This window comes from Thamnophis sirtalis, unplaced genomic scaffold (genome assembly GCF_051295495.1).
Source record: "Thamnophis sirtalis isolate CommonGarterSnake01/CBP01778 unplaced genomic scaffold, rThaSir2_p1.2 scaffold_4, whole genome shotgun sequence".
Lineage (NCBI taxonomy): Eukaryota > Metazoa > Chordata > Lepidosauria > Squamata > Natricidae > Thamnophis > Thamnophis sirtalis.
Window position 1 is genome coordinate 27453555 of NW_028261384.1, and position 21671 is coordinate 27475225.

General features: G+C 37.9%; 1 protein-coding gene across 1 annotated transcript in view; it reads left to right on the forward strand.

Moving 5' to 3' along the window:
- Positions 1–21462, forward strand: part of LOC106546315 (macrophage mannose receptor 1) — a 64668-nt gene extending 43206 nt beyond the window's left edge. The window contains exons 22-29 of the mRNA XM_087714361.1: positions 442–544; positions 2211–2440; positions 3058–3223; positions 3526–3678; positions 6330–6440; positions 16328–16528; positions 19371–19409; positions 20974–21462. Coding sequence (XP_087570487.1) covers positions 442–544; positions 2211–2440; positions 3058–3223; positions 3526–3678; positions 6330–6440; positions 16328–16528; positions 19371–19409; positions 20974–21200 — 1230 coding nt within the window. The 3' untranslated portion in view covers positions 21201–21462. The remainder of the gene's footprint in view (positions 1–441; positions 545–2210; positions 2441–3057; positions 3224–3525; positions 3679–6329; positions 6441–16327; positions 16529–19370; positions 19410–20973) is intronic.
- Positions 21463–21671: the final 209 nt, after the last annotated feature.

Consider the following 21671-nt stretch of genomic DNA (forward strand, 5'->3'; position numbering starts at 1 on the left):
GCTCTGTACATGTACACTGGGACTTTTGGGAAGAGATGGGTATCTAAAGGGTTCCTTTACATAAAATGGCATGTTCTGCACAATCCGTTATTTTCATGAAGTACCCCGACTATAAAGATTCATTAAAGACAGCTGTTAGAAACTTCCTTTTCCCCCTTCCAGTTCTATACCATAGGCAGTGGCAGCATCTTCCTTTAATGATGGAGGCTTAAATGCTTCTATTGAATATGCTTTAGGATTCTTCTATGCTAAATGCTATAGGACATTATGACAAATGACAGATACTCTGACGGGGATCATCTTATATAGTTACCAAGAACAAAAAAAGCACACACATTTATTTTCTCTTTTGAGATTGTAAAGGAGGGGTTTCAGAAAGATTGTTCCAATCATGATACCAGTGACTGCATTTGGCTTTCTTGCTATGCATAAATATTGTAGGGTCGTTGCGTTTTTATGCTGAGAAAGCCTGAAAGGTTTGCAGGACATTGGAGAGTTGGATCCTGTTCTTCTAAGCGGAGCTACATCTGCCAAAAAAACACTGGTAAGTTTATAGAAGTCTTGGAAAATAATTCAGTTTCAGAAATTTGTAGGATCCAGATGTGGTGTCTGGTTGGATGTGGCTTCCTATTGGTTGATTGGTATGTTGATGCCAGCTGTTGACTATGGTTTCCTTGTGCTGCCACATGCTTGGCTCCAATGGACCTAATAAGGTGGTGGTAAATCAGCATTCCTGTCGACTGACAAGGGACCCATTTCCCAGCTTCAATCATTTCCCTGACTATCTTTTTATCTGCTTGGCCAACAATCTTAGTAGCTGAAAAATTAAATGTCCTTGTCCAGGGATGAGGCTACCATGAGTTCAGATCTCCTCATCTGACCTCTTGCTTGTGTTCTTGCAATTAGCTTCCTCTTCATCTGTCCTACATAGTCACAGGGGTAAGCCATGCATGGAATCCAGTAGATTACATTAGAAGTGTCTCCCATCTATTTGGAAAGCATGGTTTCTCTTTGTATCAGGGCAGTGTGTGATGCCCATTCTAAATCTTGTAAACTACAGTTCTACATCTTCCAAATATTTTTGATGCATGGAAGGATGCCCATGTGCAGTAGTTGGTCTTATACCTTCTTTCTTCATTTCTCTTTCTTGCATATTATGCAGGCGTCTTGTAAAAAATATCTGTCAATATTGTTCTCGCTGAAATTAAATTAAACATTTAATTTAGATTATCTTCTACAGATTAATATCAGAATTCAAAAAAAGCAATTAGTGTAAAATTAGTGTAAAAGAAGAGTAATATGATGCATCTTGAAAAAGACAGAGAAGTTAAACATACTATATATGTTTGTAGTTATAACTTCTGTTCTAATTATTGGAAGCCATTTGTTTATATATTTTCTTTCTTTTCTTCCTATTTTTACTCAACTATTTTTCATTTCTTGAACTTTTTATTTTTCCCTAATTACTTTCCTTTTATTTTTTTCTCTCCCTTATTTTATATTACGTTGTACTAGTTTTTAGCTTTTTAAAAAGCTTTAATACAAATTATATACATAAAAAGAAAAAGCTGGGGGGATGGGACACAAACATGTTTGAGCCAAGTAAGATGGCAATATGTCAGATATGCTAACCAAGAAAATACATTGTAAAAAAATGTATAGAAATTGTAAACTTAAATCACAGAATCATCAACTTCAGGAAGTATTTAAATGTAGTGAACTAATAAACATAATTGTGATACCAAATACCCGAAGCCCAATGTAGAGGCTTTTAGTAGCATTGAATCAGTTATTTGGCCAAATGGCCTAAACTATTTCCAAAAAAGCACTCTCCTTCTCTTGTACTAGAGATTTAATGAAACAAGAAGTCAATAAAATTGTTTTTAAAACTAATATTTAGACTGAAAGTTATAGCCTGAATAATTAAGTTTATATCTGTACTGGTGTTCAGAGGATATCTTTAGTTCATGAATTCACATATTTGAACTAATTAAACATATATGTTTAATGTTATGCCTCAAGAAGTTCTCCTTAAAGCAACTCACTCTATTTATTTAATGTGCTTTTGATTTTTTAGTATTAAATGTTCCCATAGTATGGAACTGAGAGAATATTTTAAGAAAAGATAGAAATTAAATATTAAGGGTTTTCAAAATTAAAAAAAAAAAGCAGAACTGTGTGAGATCCTGATTTTCTTTTTAAAAAAATAGGTCCTGAACCTTACTCTGAACCAACAGTTCCAGCATCTCACTATATCAGTTATGGAAATAGCAGCTATTCTATGGTTAGTACCAAGATGACCTGGGAAGAAGCAAGAAAGAAATGTGAATCTGAAAATGCAAAACTTGCCACCATTGTAGACCCCTATGCAGAATCATTCATATGGCTGCAAGCGCTCAAACATAAGGAGCCTGTATGGATTGGACTAAGCAGCAAAGAGGTAAGAACAGAATCTATACATTCACAGTGAAGCCCTATATTTAAAATTGTATACTTGGAAAAATTGTCACATAGATAAGGAACTCAAGAAAAGGAGTTTGTGAGACTAGAAGGTGTTGCGGATGCAGGTGATCCCTGTTTAGCAACTATATTTGGGATTGGTGACTTAAACAAAAACATCACTAAGTGAAACTGCAACTTTATTATGATCTTAAGGTTGTAAATGCAAAGATTAGTCATAAAGATACTCCTTTATCACTGTTGTAAGTGCCAAGATCACTAAATTAGGCACCTGACTTGACATATATGTGGCCATTTCCTAAATGGACCTTGAAGACTAAATGCTTTGATAGAATTGATTTATTTCTGTAATTGGTTTACATTGTTTCCATTTTAAGCAGTTCTGGGTGGTCCTCTCCTATTCACTACAACTAAGACTAACAGCTGTTGCTAAATGATGTTGTCACACCATGTTTCACTAAATGCGTGCTTTGCTCAGCAATGTAAATTCCTGTCCCACTTAGAGTTGTTAAGTGAGGACTGGCTATAGTGAAATTAAACCAATAATACTTCACATTGCACTTCTTGTAATTATTCCCTTATGCATTTTGGTTTCAGAGTGATGCTAGGTACAAGTGGATTAGTAACTGGAGGCTAGCATACACTAACTGGGCTGCCGAAGAACCATTGCATAAGGTAGCCTGTGTCTACCTAGACACTGAGGGTTATTGGAAAACAGGAAATTGCAGTGAAAAATATTTGTCTGTTTGCGAGAGATATTATGGTAAGAAAAATATATAGACATAAATAATATGTCTATTTTAATAGAGTTTATGTATTGCACTAATTTTCAGTTAGTACCTAATTACTACAAAGTGGCTCATATCAACAAAAAGATAATATAAATTTTCAAAAACAGGTGGTTATTAAAGTTTCAAACAGAAAATGACACATTTATTTTATATCTTGTTCTGTTTTTCACTATACTGCTTATTATTACTACTATTATTAATCATTTTATTAGTAACACATTGTTAAAACATATGCATTTTATTTAATAAAGAAAACATGTTTGTTTCGTAACAGGTGTAGTGCCAACTGAGATTCCACAGTTGCCAGGAAAATGCCAAACCTCCAAAAACAGCCGTATATCTTGGATACCTTTTAGAGGTCATTGCTATAAAGTTTATGTTTTAAAGAGATCTTGGCCAGCAGCAGTTCTGATGTGTACTCAGATAGGTTAGTACCATTTTGAGCTACATAATAATAACCATAATATTCCATTCTTAGGGAAATTGCTAGTGTGTACATTATGGTTTGCCAATTGCACAGTGACAGATAGGACAGCACTCCAGAGGGCTAACAACATTGCCCAGAGGATCGTTGGTTGCCCTCTCCCCTCTTTGGAAGAGCTTTATAGCTCCCTCTGCCTTGCGAAAGTTCAAAACATTCTTAAAGATCCATCTCATCCTGGGCACCCATTTTTTGAAGTATTATACTCTGGCAGACAGGACAGGATAATAAAAACAAGGACAACAGGCTCAAAAGCAGTTTCTATCCCAGAGCAGTAACTATATTGAATTCTACGGTATAGTGTAATATTAATGCAATATCAGGGGTTTTCAATTCAATTGTATAGAAAGCAAAGAATGTGTGTTTGTCCTTTATTTTTATAGTTATAATGTACGCTGAAGATGGCATTTAATTTTGTTGTATGAGGTGCAATGACAATAAACTAAACTAAACTAAATTTACAATTATTTTGAATACAGAAATCTGTGTCAAATCCAGCAAGCAACCCCAGGTTTTATCATATTTTATTCTATCCTACAAAGCTCTTGAAAGAAGAGAGTGAGAATATAGGAAGATGTCATTTGGAATGAGTATAATATAAAGTGACATAAATATTTTTCTACTTTTCACATCCACTGAAAATAATTACTAAAAGGAATGCTTCAACTGAACAAAAACTTCTGATAGGATGAAAGCAGAAACTTTCAGTGAATTTCATGATACAAGGCTAGAATGCTAGTTATTATAAAGATAAGATTCAGAGAAGCATTTATCATTAGATCCCTGATCACTTGAAGCCACCTAGCAGATGTAGTCACTTGAGACTTAGTATGATTGTTTAAGGGTCTTCAATATGTTTGGACATACCTAGAAGAAATGTGCACATGACAGCTCAGAAAGCAATGTTGCAAACACTTTATCTTACTAGCTGCCATGTTACCTTCTGGGCATATTCACATATACTCAGCTGAGCTCAAGAAGACCTTGATGAAAGATTAAAATTAATCTTAAAAGTTAACATTAACATTGATGAACAGGGAAATAGCTATGTCTAATCTAAAAAAGAAAAAGATTAGGGGTAACGTGATAGCTCCCTGCGAGTACTTAAGGAGCACTCACAGAGATGAGGGATTGACTTATTCTCCAAAGCATCTAAGAGTAGGATACAAAGCAATGGGTGGAAGCTCATTAAAGATATAGCCTACCTAGATCTAAGGAGAAATTTCCTCACAGTGAGAACAATTAATCAATGGAACCATTTGTCTATCCAAATTTTGGGTGCTCCTTTACTGAAGGGTTTCAAGGAAAGTTTAGACATTCATTTTTCCAGGATGAAATAAGAACTCCTGCCTTGGGAAGGTGATTGGACTGGAAGACCTCTAAAGTCCCTTCCATCCCTATGATTTTATGGTGCATTTGTGCTGATCCTTTGGGCAAATGCTGTTCAGCTTCAGGGAGCGAATCAAGAGAGATATTTTGATAAAAATACAGAATGTGCCTGAGTAGCAATAGTAGCAATAGCAATAGCAGTTAGACTTATATACCGCTTCATAGGGCTTTCAGCCCTCTCTAAGCGGTTTACAGACTCAGCATATTGCCCCCAACAACAATCCGGGTCCTCATTTTACCCACCTCGGAAGGATGGAAGGCTGAGTCAACCCTGAGCCGGTGAGATTTGAACCGCTGAACTGCAGAACTGCAGTCAGCTGAAGTAGCCTGCAGTGCTGCATTTAACCACTGCGCCACCTCGGCTCTCTATATGTCATTTATGAGTACTTGTCATTTATTATTTGCCATCATTTTATTCTGTTTCTATAGCTAATGACATACAAACTCATCAAATTACATCATAATTCTATGTAATAATGAATTCATTATAATATATTTTCTTTTATAGAAGAAAATCATATATATGATATTGGAAAGCAATAATTGTAATTTTTGGAAGCTTTTTTAAAAAGCATCTTAAAAATAGAGAATATTTTGAAATATCAGCTTCTTTGGAAGACTTGCTAGTTTTCCTGATTATTTTTTTTTAATATTTTGGTGGGGCTTTTCAAATACTGTGGAGAATTTAGAACAAAATAAATTTGTCTTTCCAATAAAGGAGAATAATTGTAACTCAGGGTTGAAATGAGGGCCCCTTGTTCTTTCTCAGCTTGATTGCTTTCTTGCACATGTTTTGTTACCCAAATCAGATAACATCATCAATGCTGCATTGATGATGTTACCAACTTTGAGTAATGAACATATGCAAGAAAACAACCAAGCTCAGAGAGTACCAGGGTCTCTTGGTTCCATTGCATTGTGCAGAATACTTTTCTTGCAGAATGTTTGCTTAAATTACCAGGTTTTACTTTTTGTATCATTATACCCAAAGAATAAACTGCCATGGCTTTCATCATAAACATATTAAACAATACAGAACTAATTGGTTTTAGAAATAAGACTATTTGCTTCTTTAAGATATTCAAAACTAAAATTATTGCTTGTGCTGGACAATAAATTATTGATCATGGTTTGTGGATTGGCCCTATTTTGGTGGCATGGGAATAGAACCTGTTAATGAGCTTTTTTATTTATCTTATGTTTCATAGGTGGTGCCTTGACTTCAGTTGAAGATTCAGATGAATTACAATTTTTACAGGAACAAATGGGAAAACTTGAATATACAGATTTTTGGATAGGCTTGTTCAAAAATATGGATGGTAATTATATAATTAATATTTATCTATATAGATAGTAATAATAAAAATAGTAGTAATACTCCCCCATTGAAACATTATCTTGACATGGTTATAGGGCTTGTGAGCTCTGGGGAAGATTAGAGGTATGCCAGATGTTCAATCATAACACACAGATCTCATCAGAGATGCTGGACAAAGAGTGTATCTCCCAAAAACAAAATGGGAAATGTGATTTGTAGAAACTCATACCAGATCAGTCATTATCCTGTACAAAAAAGAGTATGAACGACATCTTAATGTTGAGAAATCAATGAAAGAAATACCATCAAGGCAATTAACACCTGGGCAATTCTAGTCATTAGATACTGTATACAGCTGTAATAGTGAACTGAACTCAATCTGAACTGGAAGTCATGAATAGGAAGACCATTAAAAGGACAGTGAATCTTGCCCTTCATTCATATAACAATGTGGACAGACTTTATTTATTAAAGAAAATAGGTGGGCATTAAATGTTTCAAGTATTCCAGACAACTGAAGAAGAAAAAAGGGCATTGGAAGAATATCTAAAGTGAGGAAGACTGAAGTCAATATACCACAAAGGCTTAACTGGAAAGACCCAAATAGCATACAAGAAAAACAAAGTGAAGAACATTAAAGAGACATGAAAAGGCAAAGTATTGCAGGTCCAGTATATAAAAAATAGCAGACAAAGTAGATAATAACAAGACTGGCAATGATTGAGTATAGGAAAGTTGAAGAAAGATATTGAGGGCCAATTCTGGCTGCACAAGACCAAGCCTTAAGGACACGTGCATACAAAGCCAGAATTGAGAAGACAGCAACAGAGAGAAAATGCTGCCTCTGCAAAGAAGCTAAAAAAGCAATGGACCATCTAATTAACTGTTACAAGAAGATCAAACAGACTGATTATACAAACAATGGCATGACAAAGGAGCAACAATGCTGCATTGGAAGATCTGCAAGAAATACCATTTTCAAGCAATTGTTGGTGGGACTACAAATAGATAAAGTAATGAAGAAGTTGAAGTGCTCTAAGACACTTTTGAATGTTCTTAGAATGTAAGAAAACAAGCACTTGACACACAAAAGCTGTCTTAACAATTATTAATTTAAAAAGATTTTTAAAAAGCTTCAATAGTGGACGTGGCGGTAACTGGAGACAGCAAAAGAAAGAAGAAGAAAAAGAACTGGAGAAAATCACAAAATACAAAAGTCTGCAAATAGAACTAGAACAACTCTATCAAATGGTGGTTGTCAGCATTTTTGTGTGTTTTGGGATCATGGTTTATTCCGGTTTCCCTTTGAGGTTATCTATGTTGTGCTACAATTTGTTCAATCTGAGGTAAGCAACCATGGTCGTTAGACGTATCATTTTTCAGCCATTTATTTGAGCTATTTCCATCCAATTGTGCAGTTCATTGGAGATTTGTATTTGAGTAAAAAGGGTGTTGGTACTTACCTGTTACGCCTCTTCTAATAGGGTGGAGACTGCACCCATCCATGAGTTGACATTATCCGCCTTTGGATTGGACTGATTAAATATAGTTAAAGTGTACCCCCTGTTGCTAGCCTTACCCAGCTTTTCAGCAAAGAAGAACTTAGACAGACTCAATGTGTCATCAAACATTAACTTTAGTAAACAATAACTCATCAGCAATTAAGTCTTAGCAAACCACAACACGACAATGAAGAACTTGAACCATAATCCTCCTTGAGGTACATAAACCCTTGATACCAAGGGTATTTCAGAACAGTTCGTAATGCAGATCAATTGTATAGTAGGGAGGGGATGGATGCTATCTCCACTCTATTAGAAGAGGCGTATCAGTTAAGTATCAACACCGTTTCTCAATAGTGGTGGAGATAGCTTCCATGCCTGGGACATACCCAAGCCTATTATCCCTACAGGAGAGATCCAGACTGATCTGAAACAGGTGTTGCCAAGTGAAATGCTTGTAAGACCCTGTGGCCAAATGCCGCCTCTGCAGATGCAAATATATCTAATTTATAGTTGGTAATGAACGGGGATGGTGAAACCCAGGTGGCCGACCTGCAGATCTCATTTAGAGAGGCTTGTGTTGCCCAGGCTGCCATAGTAGCTGCACTTCTCATAGAGTGTGCAGTTATGTCTCTAAGCACCAGCCCATGTTGTAAATTGTATGCTATACAGATGTACAGACATGAAGCCACCTGTCAATGGTTGAGGCAGATACCTTCCGTCCTAGTGTGATTGGCTGGAATAATACAAAAAAAAATTCTGACCTCCTAAAATCGGAAGTGCGACTGATGTAGACCTTAAGGGCCCGTCACACATCCAGCTTGTACCACCTTCTCTCCAAGGGATACCTAGGGGAGGGACAGAAGTTGGGTAAAATGACTTCCTGGGCCCGGTGAAACCAGGAGGAAACCTTGGGTATAAATGAAGGGTCTAACCTTAGGACCACTCTGTCGGTATGGAAGGTACAAAGATCCTCCCTCACTGACAAAGCCTGCAGTTCCAAGATCCTCCTGGTGGAAGTAATAGCCACCAGGAAGGCAACTTTCCAGGTAAGGAATTGCAGTTCAACAGAGCATAGAGGTTCAACACCCACCCCCGGTTAGAGCTGATAAAACCTTTGAGTGGGTTAGCGGTGAACCACTGGTGGTCTCAAGTTGACCACACTCTTTAAGAACCTCCTCACAGTTGGGTGAGGGGACAAAGATTGCTCCCGCCTCCATGTCAGAATAGTGGCCAGAGCTGCTACCAGCCTTCTCGGTGTATTAGGTAATAGACCTTTCTCCAGACCATCTTGGAGAAATTCCAATACCTGGAGTACAGAAGTAGTGGAAAGACAAATAGTCTTGGCCTCGCACCATTTACAGAAATTACGCCATGTAGCATCATATATGTGGACCATGGAGGGCCTCCTGGATGCCTGAATTGTGCCAATGACCCTGGAGGAAAAATTGTCCTCCCTCAGAGAGTCGTGCTCAAGCACCAGGTAGTCAACTGGAGCCACTAAGGGATGCTCCAGTGATCCCTGGCTGAGGGCACCCTTGGCCTGAGAGATCCACCGACAAGGTCTGTAGGTCAGAGAATTATGGCCATCATGGCCAATGAGGGGCCACCAGAATCACCTCTGCCCTTTCAGTGATCACCTTGCACAACACATGAGGAACGAGACCTTTTCAGGCACTGCCTCTTCGTCTTCAGAGAACTCTGCATCCTTGAGCTCTCCCTCCTCTGACACTGGGGACTGGCTGTGCTGAGAATGAGATGGTGATATCTCCCCCTGCGTAGAAGACCTGGGAACTGCAGTAGGAGGGACCACAGGTGGGGCCACAGGAACCACTGGTGGAACTGCTCCTGCCCCTTGGTGCAGCCCAGCTGCTATGCCCTGGCTAATGAGCCAATGTAATAATGTCTTGAATATTGGGCAAGGCTAGAGTGTTCATTGGAAAGCCTAGTGAAGGCCCACAGCTGTAGAAGTGAAGGTGGCCCCAGCAGGCCTATTACTCCCAGACCCTATATGCTGCTCTGCTAATATATTGCTTTGGAGATCAGAGCCTGATTCCCAAAGGCCTTTGTGTTGATAGGAAATAATGGACTAAAGGGCCCTGCCCCAGCCCAGTAGGGGATAGCTGGAAAGATCTATTGCTGATGTAAGATGCTTGATCCCCTTTAGATGATGATGAGTGGGACCTGTGAGATGCAGTGGGAGCTTGCTTATTGGATGACTTGTCTTGCCCCTTCTCTGCCTTGGAGGCTGACTTTGAGGCTTTTTTAGATTTGGACTCCGCAGCCAATTTTTCTGCCTTTTTTCACCCCCTGGAATCAATCCCACCCATGGAGGTGGAGGCTTCCACTGTTATAATGCCAGGGTGCATTACTCCTTCAGGGGGTAGATAGGGCCTTATTAGCCACCACAGCAGCCAGCTCAGCCATCTTGTGATCGCTAGACTAACAAAATGGTGTCTTGCGCCCTTTTAGCTTGTTGGCATTCTTTCATCTCTCAATACCATTCTCACACCATCTGCTGCAGAGATATTGACATTGATTTTTTCTTTTTTGATCATCCTTATTGACTTTTTGATCTTTTACATTTTTTTTTCTGTTTTGATTATTCTTTTTAACCTTTGGATCATTCTTTTTGACCCCTTGATTATTTACATTTTTTTTTCTTTTTCTTTTCCCACTTGTAGCTGAAGCACCTCTCCTTTTCTTTTTGGAGGGGGGGTTCTTTATATATATATACATACATACATACATACATACATACATACATACATACATACATACATACATATATATATATATATATATATATATATATATATATATATATATCTTCTTTTGTATTCTCACTGTATTTCTTTTCTGAAGAAATTGGGACATCAACAGATGATCCAATTTAAAGTTTGAACAAAATAGTTGGAAAAGTTCCTTTTTTCCTTTCCTTTTTTCTCCCTTCTTTCTTTTCTTTTCTCTCTCTCCCCTTTTCCTCATCTCTCCCTCCTCTCCCCTGTGTACTCTACGTACTTCATCCATTGTACTTATAACCTTCCACCCTCTAATACTAATTGGCTATGAGTAGAAAAGCAGTTGCTTTTGGCTCTACATCAACCTCCGCCTCCTCACCTGCAGGAGGCCAGAGGACAACACAGACAATGTCCCAGCATGAAAAAGAGAAGGAAGCAAATTTTGAAACACTTATGCACATGATGCAGAAAATGCAAGCAGGAATTGACAGTAAAGATAGCAAGTTAGACATCCTTGTAAAAAAAATGGAGGTAATGGAACAACAAAATCAAAGCATAGTGCAAAAAGTTGATAAAATGGAAGGGAAAGTTGAAAGCATGCACAACTGGATGCTGAAATACGAAGACAGAATTCAAAAAATTGAAAATAAAATCCAAGAAGGAGAGAAGAAAACCGAGAAGCTAGAGACCAGACTAAGTGATGTAGAAAGAGAGAGCAGTGGAATATTAAGATGGGAGATGGATAGATCTGAATTTTTCTTAAGATTTCAAAACATAGAAGAAGAAAAAGGAGAGGACTTAGTTCAGATAATTTCAAATATTTTGATAGATGATCTGGAGATGTCCCAGGACAAAATAATAGAAAATATAGATGAGAGTTTTAGAGTATACACAAGATATGCAATGAGAAATGCTCTCCCTAGGGAAGTGCATGTAAGATTTACTCAGAAAACAATTAAATCACAAATCTTACAGAAATTGAGAGATAGAAAATTAGAATATAAAGGTAAGGAGATTGTAGTTCTCAAACAAATTCCGAGAGAGATGAGAGAGAGGAGAAGAGAATATCAATTTCTGACTAAAGTATTGATAAAAAAGGTGTTAATTACAGATGGCTCATACCGGAAGGTTTACTATGTACATGGCAAGGACAAAGACACAGGATAGATACAATTGAGAAGGCAGAAGCTTTCTACGAAGAATACTTAGAGAAATGGCTGAGAAAGCTGGGAAAGACGACTCAGCGGTACAAATACTGGAACCACCTGCAACCGGGACCGAAAAAATAGAAGGAGCAGTAGGTGGAAGTGAGAAAGAAGGGGCGACAGGGAATGGAAGCCGTAAAGAAAAACGAGAACCCAGATCTACTAGAACGATAAATCCTGTATATAAAGTATAAACATGGAAGAAAGAAAAATGATTACAATTAACATTAATGGACTTAATTTGGTAATTAAAAGAAAGAAAATATTTTATAAACTAGAGAAATTACAATTTGACATAATCTGCCTGCAAGAAGTATATATCCAAAAGAAATATGAACATTTATTAACTCAACCAAAGCTTGGGAAAATGTTTTCATCATTGGCGAACTGCAAGAAAAGAGGAGTGGTCTTTTATATTAAAGGCAACATCCCAGCAAAAGTAGTCTATGCAGACGAACAGGGAAGAATTTTGATGGTGGAAATTATGGATACCAAAAAGACACTCCTAATTGGAATCTACGCCCCCAATGAAAAACAAGATGAATTTTACAAAAAACTACACAAAAAAGTTTTGGAACTAGACTATGCTGATATTTGTATGATGGGAGACTTTAATGGCATTGTGAATAAATATATGGACTATAAAACACATAAAACAAAAAAATTAAATAGGAAGCCTCTGCCAAAATCTTTTTTTAGGATGACAGATGAAGTAAATCTAAAAGATATATGGAGAGAAAGAAATGCTAAAAAAGAACAATACACTTTCTACTCAAACAGACATTCTTCATTCTCTAGAATAGATATGATATGGGTCTCAGCGGAGTTGAGCTCTAACATAAAAGAAATTGAGATTGGAGCAAGTACCTGGGCGGACCATAATCCAATTTTAATTAAATGGAAAGGCCAAAGGGCAAGACCTAGATGGACACTAAATAACACTATATTGAAAGAAAAAGAGTTTGTACAAAAAATGGAAAAAGAGCTAGTCCTTTTCCTTAAAGAAAATAGGAAAGAAGATACGTCATTGCAGAATCTCTGGGATACAATGAAGGCTGTTATCAGAGGTTTGACAATAGACTACACAAGGAAGAGAAACTTAAAGAAAAGACAAATGCATTTTTTAGAGTAAAAAGAAATATAAAGAAAAAGCAAAGAAAGGAATTTGGTACTTTCTGCCACTCTAGCCTGTCACAAATTTTTGAAGAATATATCTATTTTTATTTTAAATCTTAAGCAGATGTTCTTTTATGGTTTTCAAAAAAGAAGGGTTCTAATCTTTTTCTTTCCTTTTCCAATTCTTGCCAAAATATTTTCCACATGCAGCATCAGTACACTATTTGTGACCTTGTGTCTTTATCAGGTTTAAAAACAAGTTCCAAACCCTTCTGTTGCAAAGTCCGTGTAGTCAAATAGGAGTGAACAAAGGATACATTGTTACAACAGCAAAAGAAAAAAAACTTCAGACTTAGGCTTCCAAGTGGCAGATTCAACTATTTTAAAAAACTTTTTCCTTAAGTATCTTTAATATGATATTATAACAAGTAGAAGGAGAAGTTTATTAAAGTAAAAAAAAAGTTTTAATTTAAGCCACTAAAGTTAAAGTAGTAAAAAAAAAATAGAGGAAAAAAGATCAGTCCCTTCACCTCAAGCGGAGAAACAGGAAATGTTGCAATCACTTCAATCCACAAAACATTGTTACAGGCAAGAGCAAAAAACTTTTTAAGGCAGTCCAATAGGGATTAAATACACCATTTTGTTCTTACTTAAGGGACTAATTTAGCTTAAGAAAAAAGTTTCTTAGGGCAATCTTCTAAAAGAAAAGAAAAAAAACCTCACCAGATGGAACACTTTCACTTCTCTTTCTGGAGCCATCTCCAACTATGTCAGCCTGGGGGTTGCCTGTTTGCCGCCGGTTGGAAGTGCTTCCCTTGGGTCGATCAGGGATTTTGTGATGTCCCTGCGACCAGCAAGGTGTTGTCTTCCCAGTTACCATCTCTTCAGGATGGTTCAGGTCCTACTGGACTGTCCAGGGGCAAAAGTGTCATCAGTAGATTCAAACTGTCGAGTCCACATGATGTAACGTTGCAACGTTGGCTCCTCCTCCTTTCACGTCTTGCATCCTTTCTAATGCCCACTGTCACTTTGTGCCTTGTGGGATTCTTCTCCCTTATGGCCAGTGTAGCTGTCAAACTTTTGTGCAGAGCCCAGGGCTGTCTCTCAAGTGCCGCTGTTAAAGCGCTCACACCAATCATAATAATCCCGATCATAGTGCTTCGCAAAACTCTCTACAAGCGCTGCTGATGAAGCCCAACCATGAGAGATCAAAGGGCTGGAGCTAGAAGTGGCGCAGCTGTGTTTTAAATTGCACACTTTTCAAGTGGCAAAACAAAGACCCAGCTGCCCAGCTAATTTCTCTTCCTTGAATCCCCCGGGAGCTAGCGGTGAGAGCTGAGCTTGAAAGAAAGTGCAGCAGCACGCGAGTCTCAGCCGTGGGGCCCTCAGCAAGCTGTCAAAGTCCCAACTTCATGGGGCAGCCACTGCAATCGCAGAATCAAGAATCAATCACAAAATCAATCACAGATCATTGAAACAATCTTGTTAGCTGGATAGAGGTGGGAACCTGTGCCAATGTAATGACACAGACAAAGAGCGCTCCACTCTCTCCATCTTGTCACCTGAGCAATCAGAGTTTCCTCAGGGCGAGCAATGGGCACAAGGCCTTTCCACTCTAGTCTGGCTGATAGTTCCAACAATGTCAGGCTTACTTCCTCAATTCAGGCAAGATATAGAAACAAACCAATGTAAATAATTATTCTACCTACACTATTATTAATAATCTTATCAAGGAGCTAATGATGACATGACCATCCTCGAAGTGGACTGAGTCAAAAAGCTGGGTAAGGGTAGAAACAGGGAGGGTGTCTTAACTATATTTAATCAGACTCAGTCCAATCCGAAGGCATACAATGTCAACCCATGCATGGATGCTATCTCCAACTCAGGGGTGGGTTTCAACTGGTACAGACTAGTAGGGCTGTACCGGATGGTGAAATTTAGCATGCCTTCCCATACCTGTTGGTCAGGAGGCCCTGTACCAGAATGCTACCTCCCCTCCTTTGCTCTTTCACTTACCCTGCCCAACCTCACCATGCTGCCGAAAAGTTCTTCTTCAGAAGAAGAACCAGAAGAACAAAGAACTGGTGAGTGGCTAGGGTGGGGTGGGGAGGAGTTGGGGAAGAGAGAAGAGGCAGAGGGGCTTCTAGAAGTGTGTGTGTGTGTCTGTCTGTCTGTCTGTCTGTCTGTTTGTCTCTCTCTGTGTGTGCACAGGCTGTGGGTTTTAAAAAACGTCAGAGTGAATCCAGAAAGAGGGAAGAGGCAGAAGGGCTGGAAGATACTGTAGGAACACATGCTTCCAGCCTCTCTTTAAAACTCACAGCTTGTGCACACACACACACTTCCAGACCCCCTGCCTCTTACCTCTTCCTGGATTCACTGACGTTTTTAAGATTCACAGCCTGTCTCACACACACACACTTCCAGCCCCTCATATATGCAGAGGCTGTGAGTTTTAAAAATGTCAGAGTGAATCCAGGAAGAGGGAAGAGGCAGAGGGGCTGGAAGTGTGCATGTAAGGTGGTTAGTAATGTTGAAGACCAGCAAGGACAGCCATATTTCCTCTGTAAGCAGCTGTGTTGTTGTTTTGTGTACTTATTTTATTCTTATTTAAGTAGTAAGTGCACAAAATAGCAAATTTTCTTTTTTTATATCTCTTTTTGTGGGTCATTGTTTGGGGCAAAGAATTCAGTGACATCGACTTGGCCACTCCCACCCAGAAACACGACTGCCAACCTACTCCCACCCAGTCACATGGCCACCAAGCCACTCCCACAAAACAGGTCACAACTACAGAATAAGTTCTAAAAAATTTTGAAACCACCACTGCTCCACCTCTATTGAGAATAAAGTATAATATGTAGTGGTGACTATGGTGCCAAAGGGATTCATGCAGAAGGAATAGTTGTTGCTTGATGGAGTTTTGTCTTTCTATTTGCAAAGATCTCCTATGTGTGCCAGGGGTGGGTTCCTACTGGTGTTGGTACTGGTTCGCTTTTCGTGGGCTTCACTGCCGTTTCTATGACCCAGGCCAAATTATCACTACCGGTTCATTGAACCGGTGTGAACTGGTAGAAACCCAGCTCTGATATGTACTTTATAAAACATTTAATTCCCATAGAGGTTCTGATAGAAGTCAGTATCTATAGAAGTTTGAACTGGAGAGTCCAAGGTGCTCTCTGAACTTAGTTCTTTCCTTGTAGATGGTTCATCACCCAACTAGATAAAATCATCAATGTGAGTGTTAATGTCTTTCCATAGCATGTACCTTTTCATCACAGTGCAGTTATTTCCCTTTTTAATCATTATGCTATTTTTTATTAGGAGAATGGTTATGGCAAGATAACAATGAAGTTGCTTTTGTCAACTGGAATGAATCAGAATTAAAATTTCTACAGTCTGATAGTGAAGAGGACAAAGCAGATCTTAACAAGTGCATTTACATGAATAGTGATTCTGGGAAATGGTTCGTCGGGCACTGCCATTATTATGAAATGAGATCATTTATTTGTAAAAGAAACAAAAGTAAGTGTCATTATCATTATCACAATATTAGACTGAAAATGAGATTTGTGCAGTGAATAGACATTAAATTATATGGCTTCCTATAATATTCTAATCCCTCTGTTTTCTTCCTAGGTAGGTGTTCCTTAGAATTATTCTTACCATTTTACTATCTGCTCAATTTTAAATATATCCAAAATATTCAAAGTTTTTCTGTGTTTATAATTCCTTGATGGACAGGTTTTTCTATCTCTATATTTTAAAAGACCTCATCCTGATCTATTTATACTGTCTTTTGTTGTTGTTATCATTGCCCTTTGTCTTTTTAGACAACTAATTTGTATTCTGTAAGTACATCATCCTTCTTTTTCTCTCTTCCCTTCCCCTTCCTTTTCTTCTGTCAAACTATCTGAATTGTCATTTTTATCCTAGGTTTATTTCTTTTTCAAATAATGTGTTATGTGAAATATAATAAAAGTAAAAATAGAATCAATGACAAAATATATTGATTTTTGCTTCCAGTTATTGAATGACAAATTTTAATATACATAATTAAGTATATTATCTATATCAGGGCTATCAAATTCCCGGCATGCGGGCAAATGCATCACATGCTGACCATGCCCAGTTTAGCAAAGGAGGGGGGGAGCTCTGATAATCACATGTTGCCACTACGATGACATGAGTTTGACATCCCTGATCTATATAATGTACTTGATGGTGTGGTAGAATGTACTACTGCAGGCTAATTCTGCTGCCTGCTGCTGGCAGTTCGAGTCTAAGCAGCTCAAGGTTTACTCAGTCTTCCAACATTCTGAAGTCAGTAAATGAGGAACCAGATTGTTAGGGGCAATATGCTTACTCTGTAAACAACTTAGACAAGGCTGTAAAGCACTCTGAAGTATATAAATCTAAATGCTATTGCTGTTAATATATTCTTAGCAGTATAGTTTTAATAAACAAAGATTCATTTCCATCAGTTGTTGTTCCCTAAGTATTAAATCAACTGTTTTACAGCATTAGTAATCTATTACTCACTAAACTGAATAAAAACAGTGTCAACAACCAATGTTTGTTTCATAACATTTAAGGCAAATGACTAATGTAGGAGCATTTGGATTGCTTTGTAAATGTTATTCTGAAATTTTGTATTTCTAGTTGCCTATTCTGTCTATAGACTCAAATATTACTATTACTTTTTGTGCCTTAATTCATTCCTGATAGATACTTTAAACACGGTTTAGAATATTTCATATAATGAATATCCCATGAATTCAGATTCCTATCAAACAATATAAACTTTTAATGAAACTCAGATATAAGTGAAAGAAATTTTAAGATGTTGTCTTAAAGTATATAGCTGTCTCTTTTGAATTCATAAAATTTGCTAACATTCAGTATGAAAATCTGCTGTGATTCAGGGAATTCATTTTTCAAAATTGTCTTGTATATCCTTCTTTGTTGTTAAATTAAGGGTGTGCAGTAAGACATTTGTTTGTTTGTTTGTTTGTTTGTTTGTTTATTGAATTTGTATTGCTGCATATTCGCCTATGGCAACTCAAGGCAGCTTACAGAATATAGGGCCACATTTAAAACAATAAAAACTAATAAAGAGAATCAAATAAATTAATATAGTACAGTATAACAAAATCACGCCCCATCTCCCCTGCCCTGTCCTGGTGACAGCTGATCACATGAGCCATTTAATGAGATCCATCATGCTCTGGGTTCCCCAGGCCTGCTGGCAGAAGCAGGTATTCAGCACCTTCCAGAAGAGTATTAGAGTGGGGACTATTCTAATCTCTGGGGGAATGATGTTTCAGAGAGAGGGAGCCACCATGGAGAAGGCCCTTCTTCTGGATTCCACCAGGTATATATCTCTCTCAGGAATGGGACCCACAACATTCTCTGCCTCCTCGCTCTGATTGGTCAGGTAGATGTGACCAGCAAGAGACGATCCCTCAGATAACCTGATTTCAAACCATGAAGGACTTTAAAGGTGACAGCCAGCACCTTGAAGTGCACCCAGAAGCAAATCGGCAACCATTGCAGCTCCCGTAGGAGAGATTATATGTGTGCATACCGGGGTCTGCACAAAATCATGTGGGCTGCTACCTTTTGCACCAACTGGAGCTTCTGGATGCTCTTCAAGGACAGCCCCATGTAGAGCGTGTTGCAATAGTCAAGACGGGAAGTGACTAGGGTATGAGTGACTGAGTAGGGACTGTTGGTCCATGAAGGGGCATAACTAGTGCACAACCCACAGTTGCACAAAGCCATTCCTGGCCATGACTGCCACCTGCTCTTTGAGCAGGAATCGTGAGTCCAGGAAAAACCCCGAATCTGTTTGGGGTAGTGCCACCCTATCCAAGACCAAATGTGGAAATACTCCTGAGCCAATGAACCCCAAACCCAGAGCCACTCCAACTTGCAAGGCTTTAGTTTCAACCCATTGCTCCCCATCCAGCCTCCAACAGCCTCCAGGCACTGTGAAGGGAGGAGCATCACTTAATTCACCACGGGCCGAGACATACAGCTGAGTATTATCAGCATATTGGTGATATCTCAGTTCATGGTGAAAGATGATCTCACCCAGCAGCTTCATATAAATGTTGAACAAGAGTGGAGAATACCGAGCCCTACAGAATCCCGTAAAGCAGTGGGTGAGGGCTGGATCTCTCCCCTCCTATCAACACTGACTGAGAGCAGTTGCAGAGAAAGGAATGAACCAGGATAGCACAAGGCCTCCCATTCCTATCCCCTGACGCTGCCCCAGGAGAAAACCATGGTCGATGGTATAGAAAGCATATACATTATGCTTTTATTTTATTTTATACTGAACCCAAATTTAATTATTTTCTAGTTATTGAAGAATCAACTCTAAAGTCTACAGCAATATCAGGTAAGAAAGTAATTTAAAAAAAAGGTAAGAAGAATGTTATTTTTAAAATTTAGTAATTTTTTCATAGCTGTGAACTAAAAATTCTACTATATAGGTCAAATTTGTTTTTGTAGATTAAAAGATTTAGATGACAAAATATATTCAATGTTGTTATGAAAACTTATTTTATCTCCAGTCAATTGTTATAATTGTCATGTTTTACATAATATTTCCTATATTAATAGAGTGGAAGCTATGCAGATCATTGAGATGGCAACCTATTGCATTTTTTTGCTTCAAACCTTGAAATTTTGGTGGCTGTTGCCAAATATCACAGCTGTGAATGAATAAACCATCTGTCATGGTCCCAAGTAATGGCCCCAATCAATTCAGGACTCTGAGGCTGTAGCTTTTCTCAAAGATCCATTTTATTGGATCCATTATATCAGCACGTTCAAATGTGAATTCAACTCTGAATAATTCCCACACTTTGGCATAATTAAAGAATAGATACTACCCTTGTGTCACAGGTCACATTAACTAACCAAACAGGTGATGAACTTCTCAGCACTCCCTTTTGTCATTGCTAGGGGACATTCATCTGGCCTTGGTTTTCACGAGCCTTATCACTGTTACGTCTGGAACTTTGGAGGAAAACATTCTACATGCCATAAGTCATGGCATGGCAATTAAGAAACAAATTAGAGGAGAAATATGGCTTCAGCTAGAGTCATTTCGAGAGTTGACACCATTATATTTTTAAGGATATATCATGAAATTACCTTACTTTTTTTATATTTGGTAAAAAATAAAATAAATGACAGTCCTTTAACATGTGTTATTGCAGCATAGACATTAAAGAGAGACACAGAGAGAAAAAAGATGTTTTTTTAAAGCCAGCTGGAGATATTATAAAAATCTCATTAAATCTCTAAGAAGTTTTATTCCCCACAGTGTCAAAGCCCAGAATTGTATTCCTAACTTCTCCTGCCATCCATGATCATTTGGATGATCTTATATTTATGAAACTAAGTCTTGAAAGTCCACCTTCTTCAGTTATTATGATGGAATAATAATTATTATTTTCAGTTAATTATGATTATTTTCAGTTCCCAAAGAAATAATTAGCAAGAAGTGATAGCCATAGCAATGTGTAATTGTTTTTACTATGGAATAATGCACATATCTAACACTGAGCTTTACATCAAAAGACTGTCAATTCAGTCCTTATCTTCAACAGTCAACATATATCAATTTCCTTTGGGATCTGTAATAGACAGGAAAAGTATTAAATTTACTTCCTTTTACTGAGTTACAGTTCACAGATTATTGGGCTGATAGATGTCTTGTTGGCTCTGTCTTTATTAGGCTATTTCTAGCTAGAATGCAATCTCTTTTGGCTTCTTTGTCATTTTAAAAAAATCTTAAATCAGAGATTTATCATTAGTTGCGAAGTCATGTCGCGATCTCATGAACTCCAGGCCTTCCTGTCCTCTTCCATTCCCCATAGTCCATTTAAGCTCACACTTTATCATAGTTTTATCATAATATATTCAGTGTTTTTTTCTTCTCTTTGGTATTTTAGGGCAGAAAGGAGTGGCACCTCTACCAACACATGGCACAACTATGATGATAGTTATCCCAATTATCTTCATAGTCATAGGTGCAGGAATCGCGGCCTATATTTTCTATAGAAGAAGAAACAGAGCACAACAAGTCTCTGCTGGATTTGACCATTCTTTGTATAGTGACAATGTGGTTACTCTTCATAAGGATTCACAACCTCTTGTAGACAACGAAGAATTAAATTAACATGGCACAGTTGTGATGAAAGTTATCCCAGTTATCTTCATATGCATCGGTACGATACAGAATTTTCATTCTATATTTTCTACAAAAAAGAAATAGACCACATGTCTCTGCTGGATTTGACAATTATTTGTAAAGTGACAACATTATTATTCTTCATAATGATTCATAATCTCTTATACAGAACAAATAATTAAATTAACAAATACTGCTGACAGTATCCCATTGGATACTATACATTCAAAATTAAATGTATTGGATTACACTGTTTATAATTTTTTACAGTGCGGTATTTGAAAAAGTTTAGATCCTATCACAACAGGCATAGGCCAGACCAGGGGTGGGTTCCTGCCAATTCTAACCTCTTCTATAGAAGAGGTTCCACAATCTACTGTGCCTTTTAGAACCGGTTCCAGCTCCCTTTCCCCACCTGTTCACACCACGCTTGCCCTGCCCACTGCTCACTGATTGGCT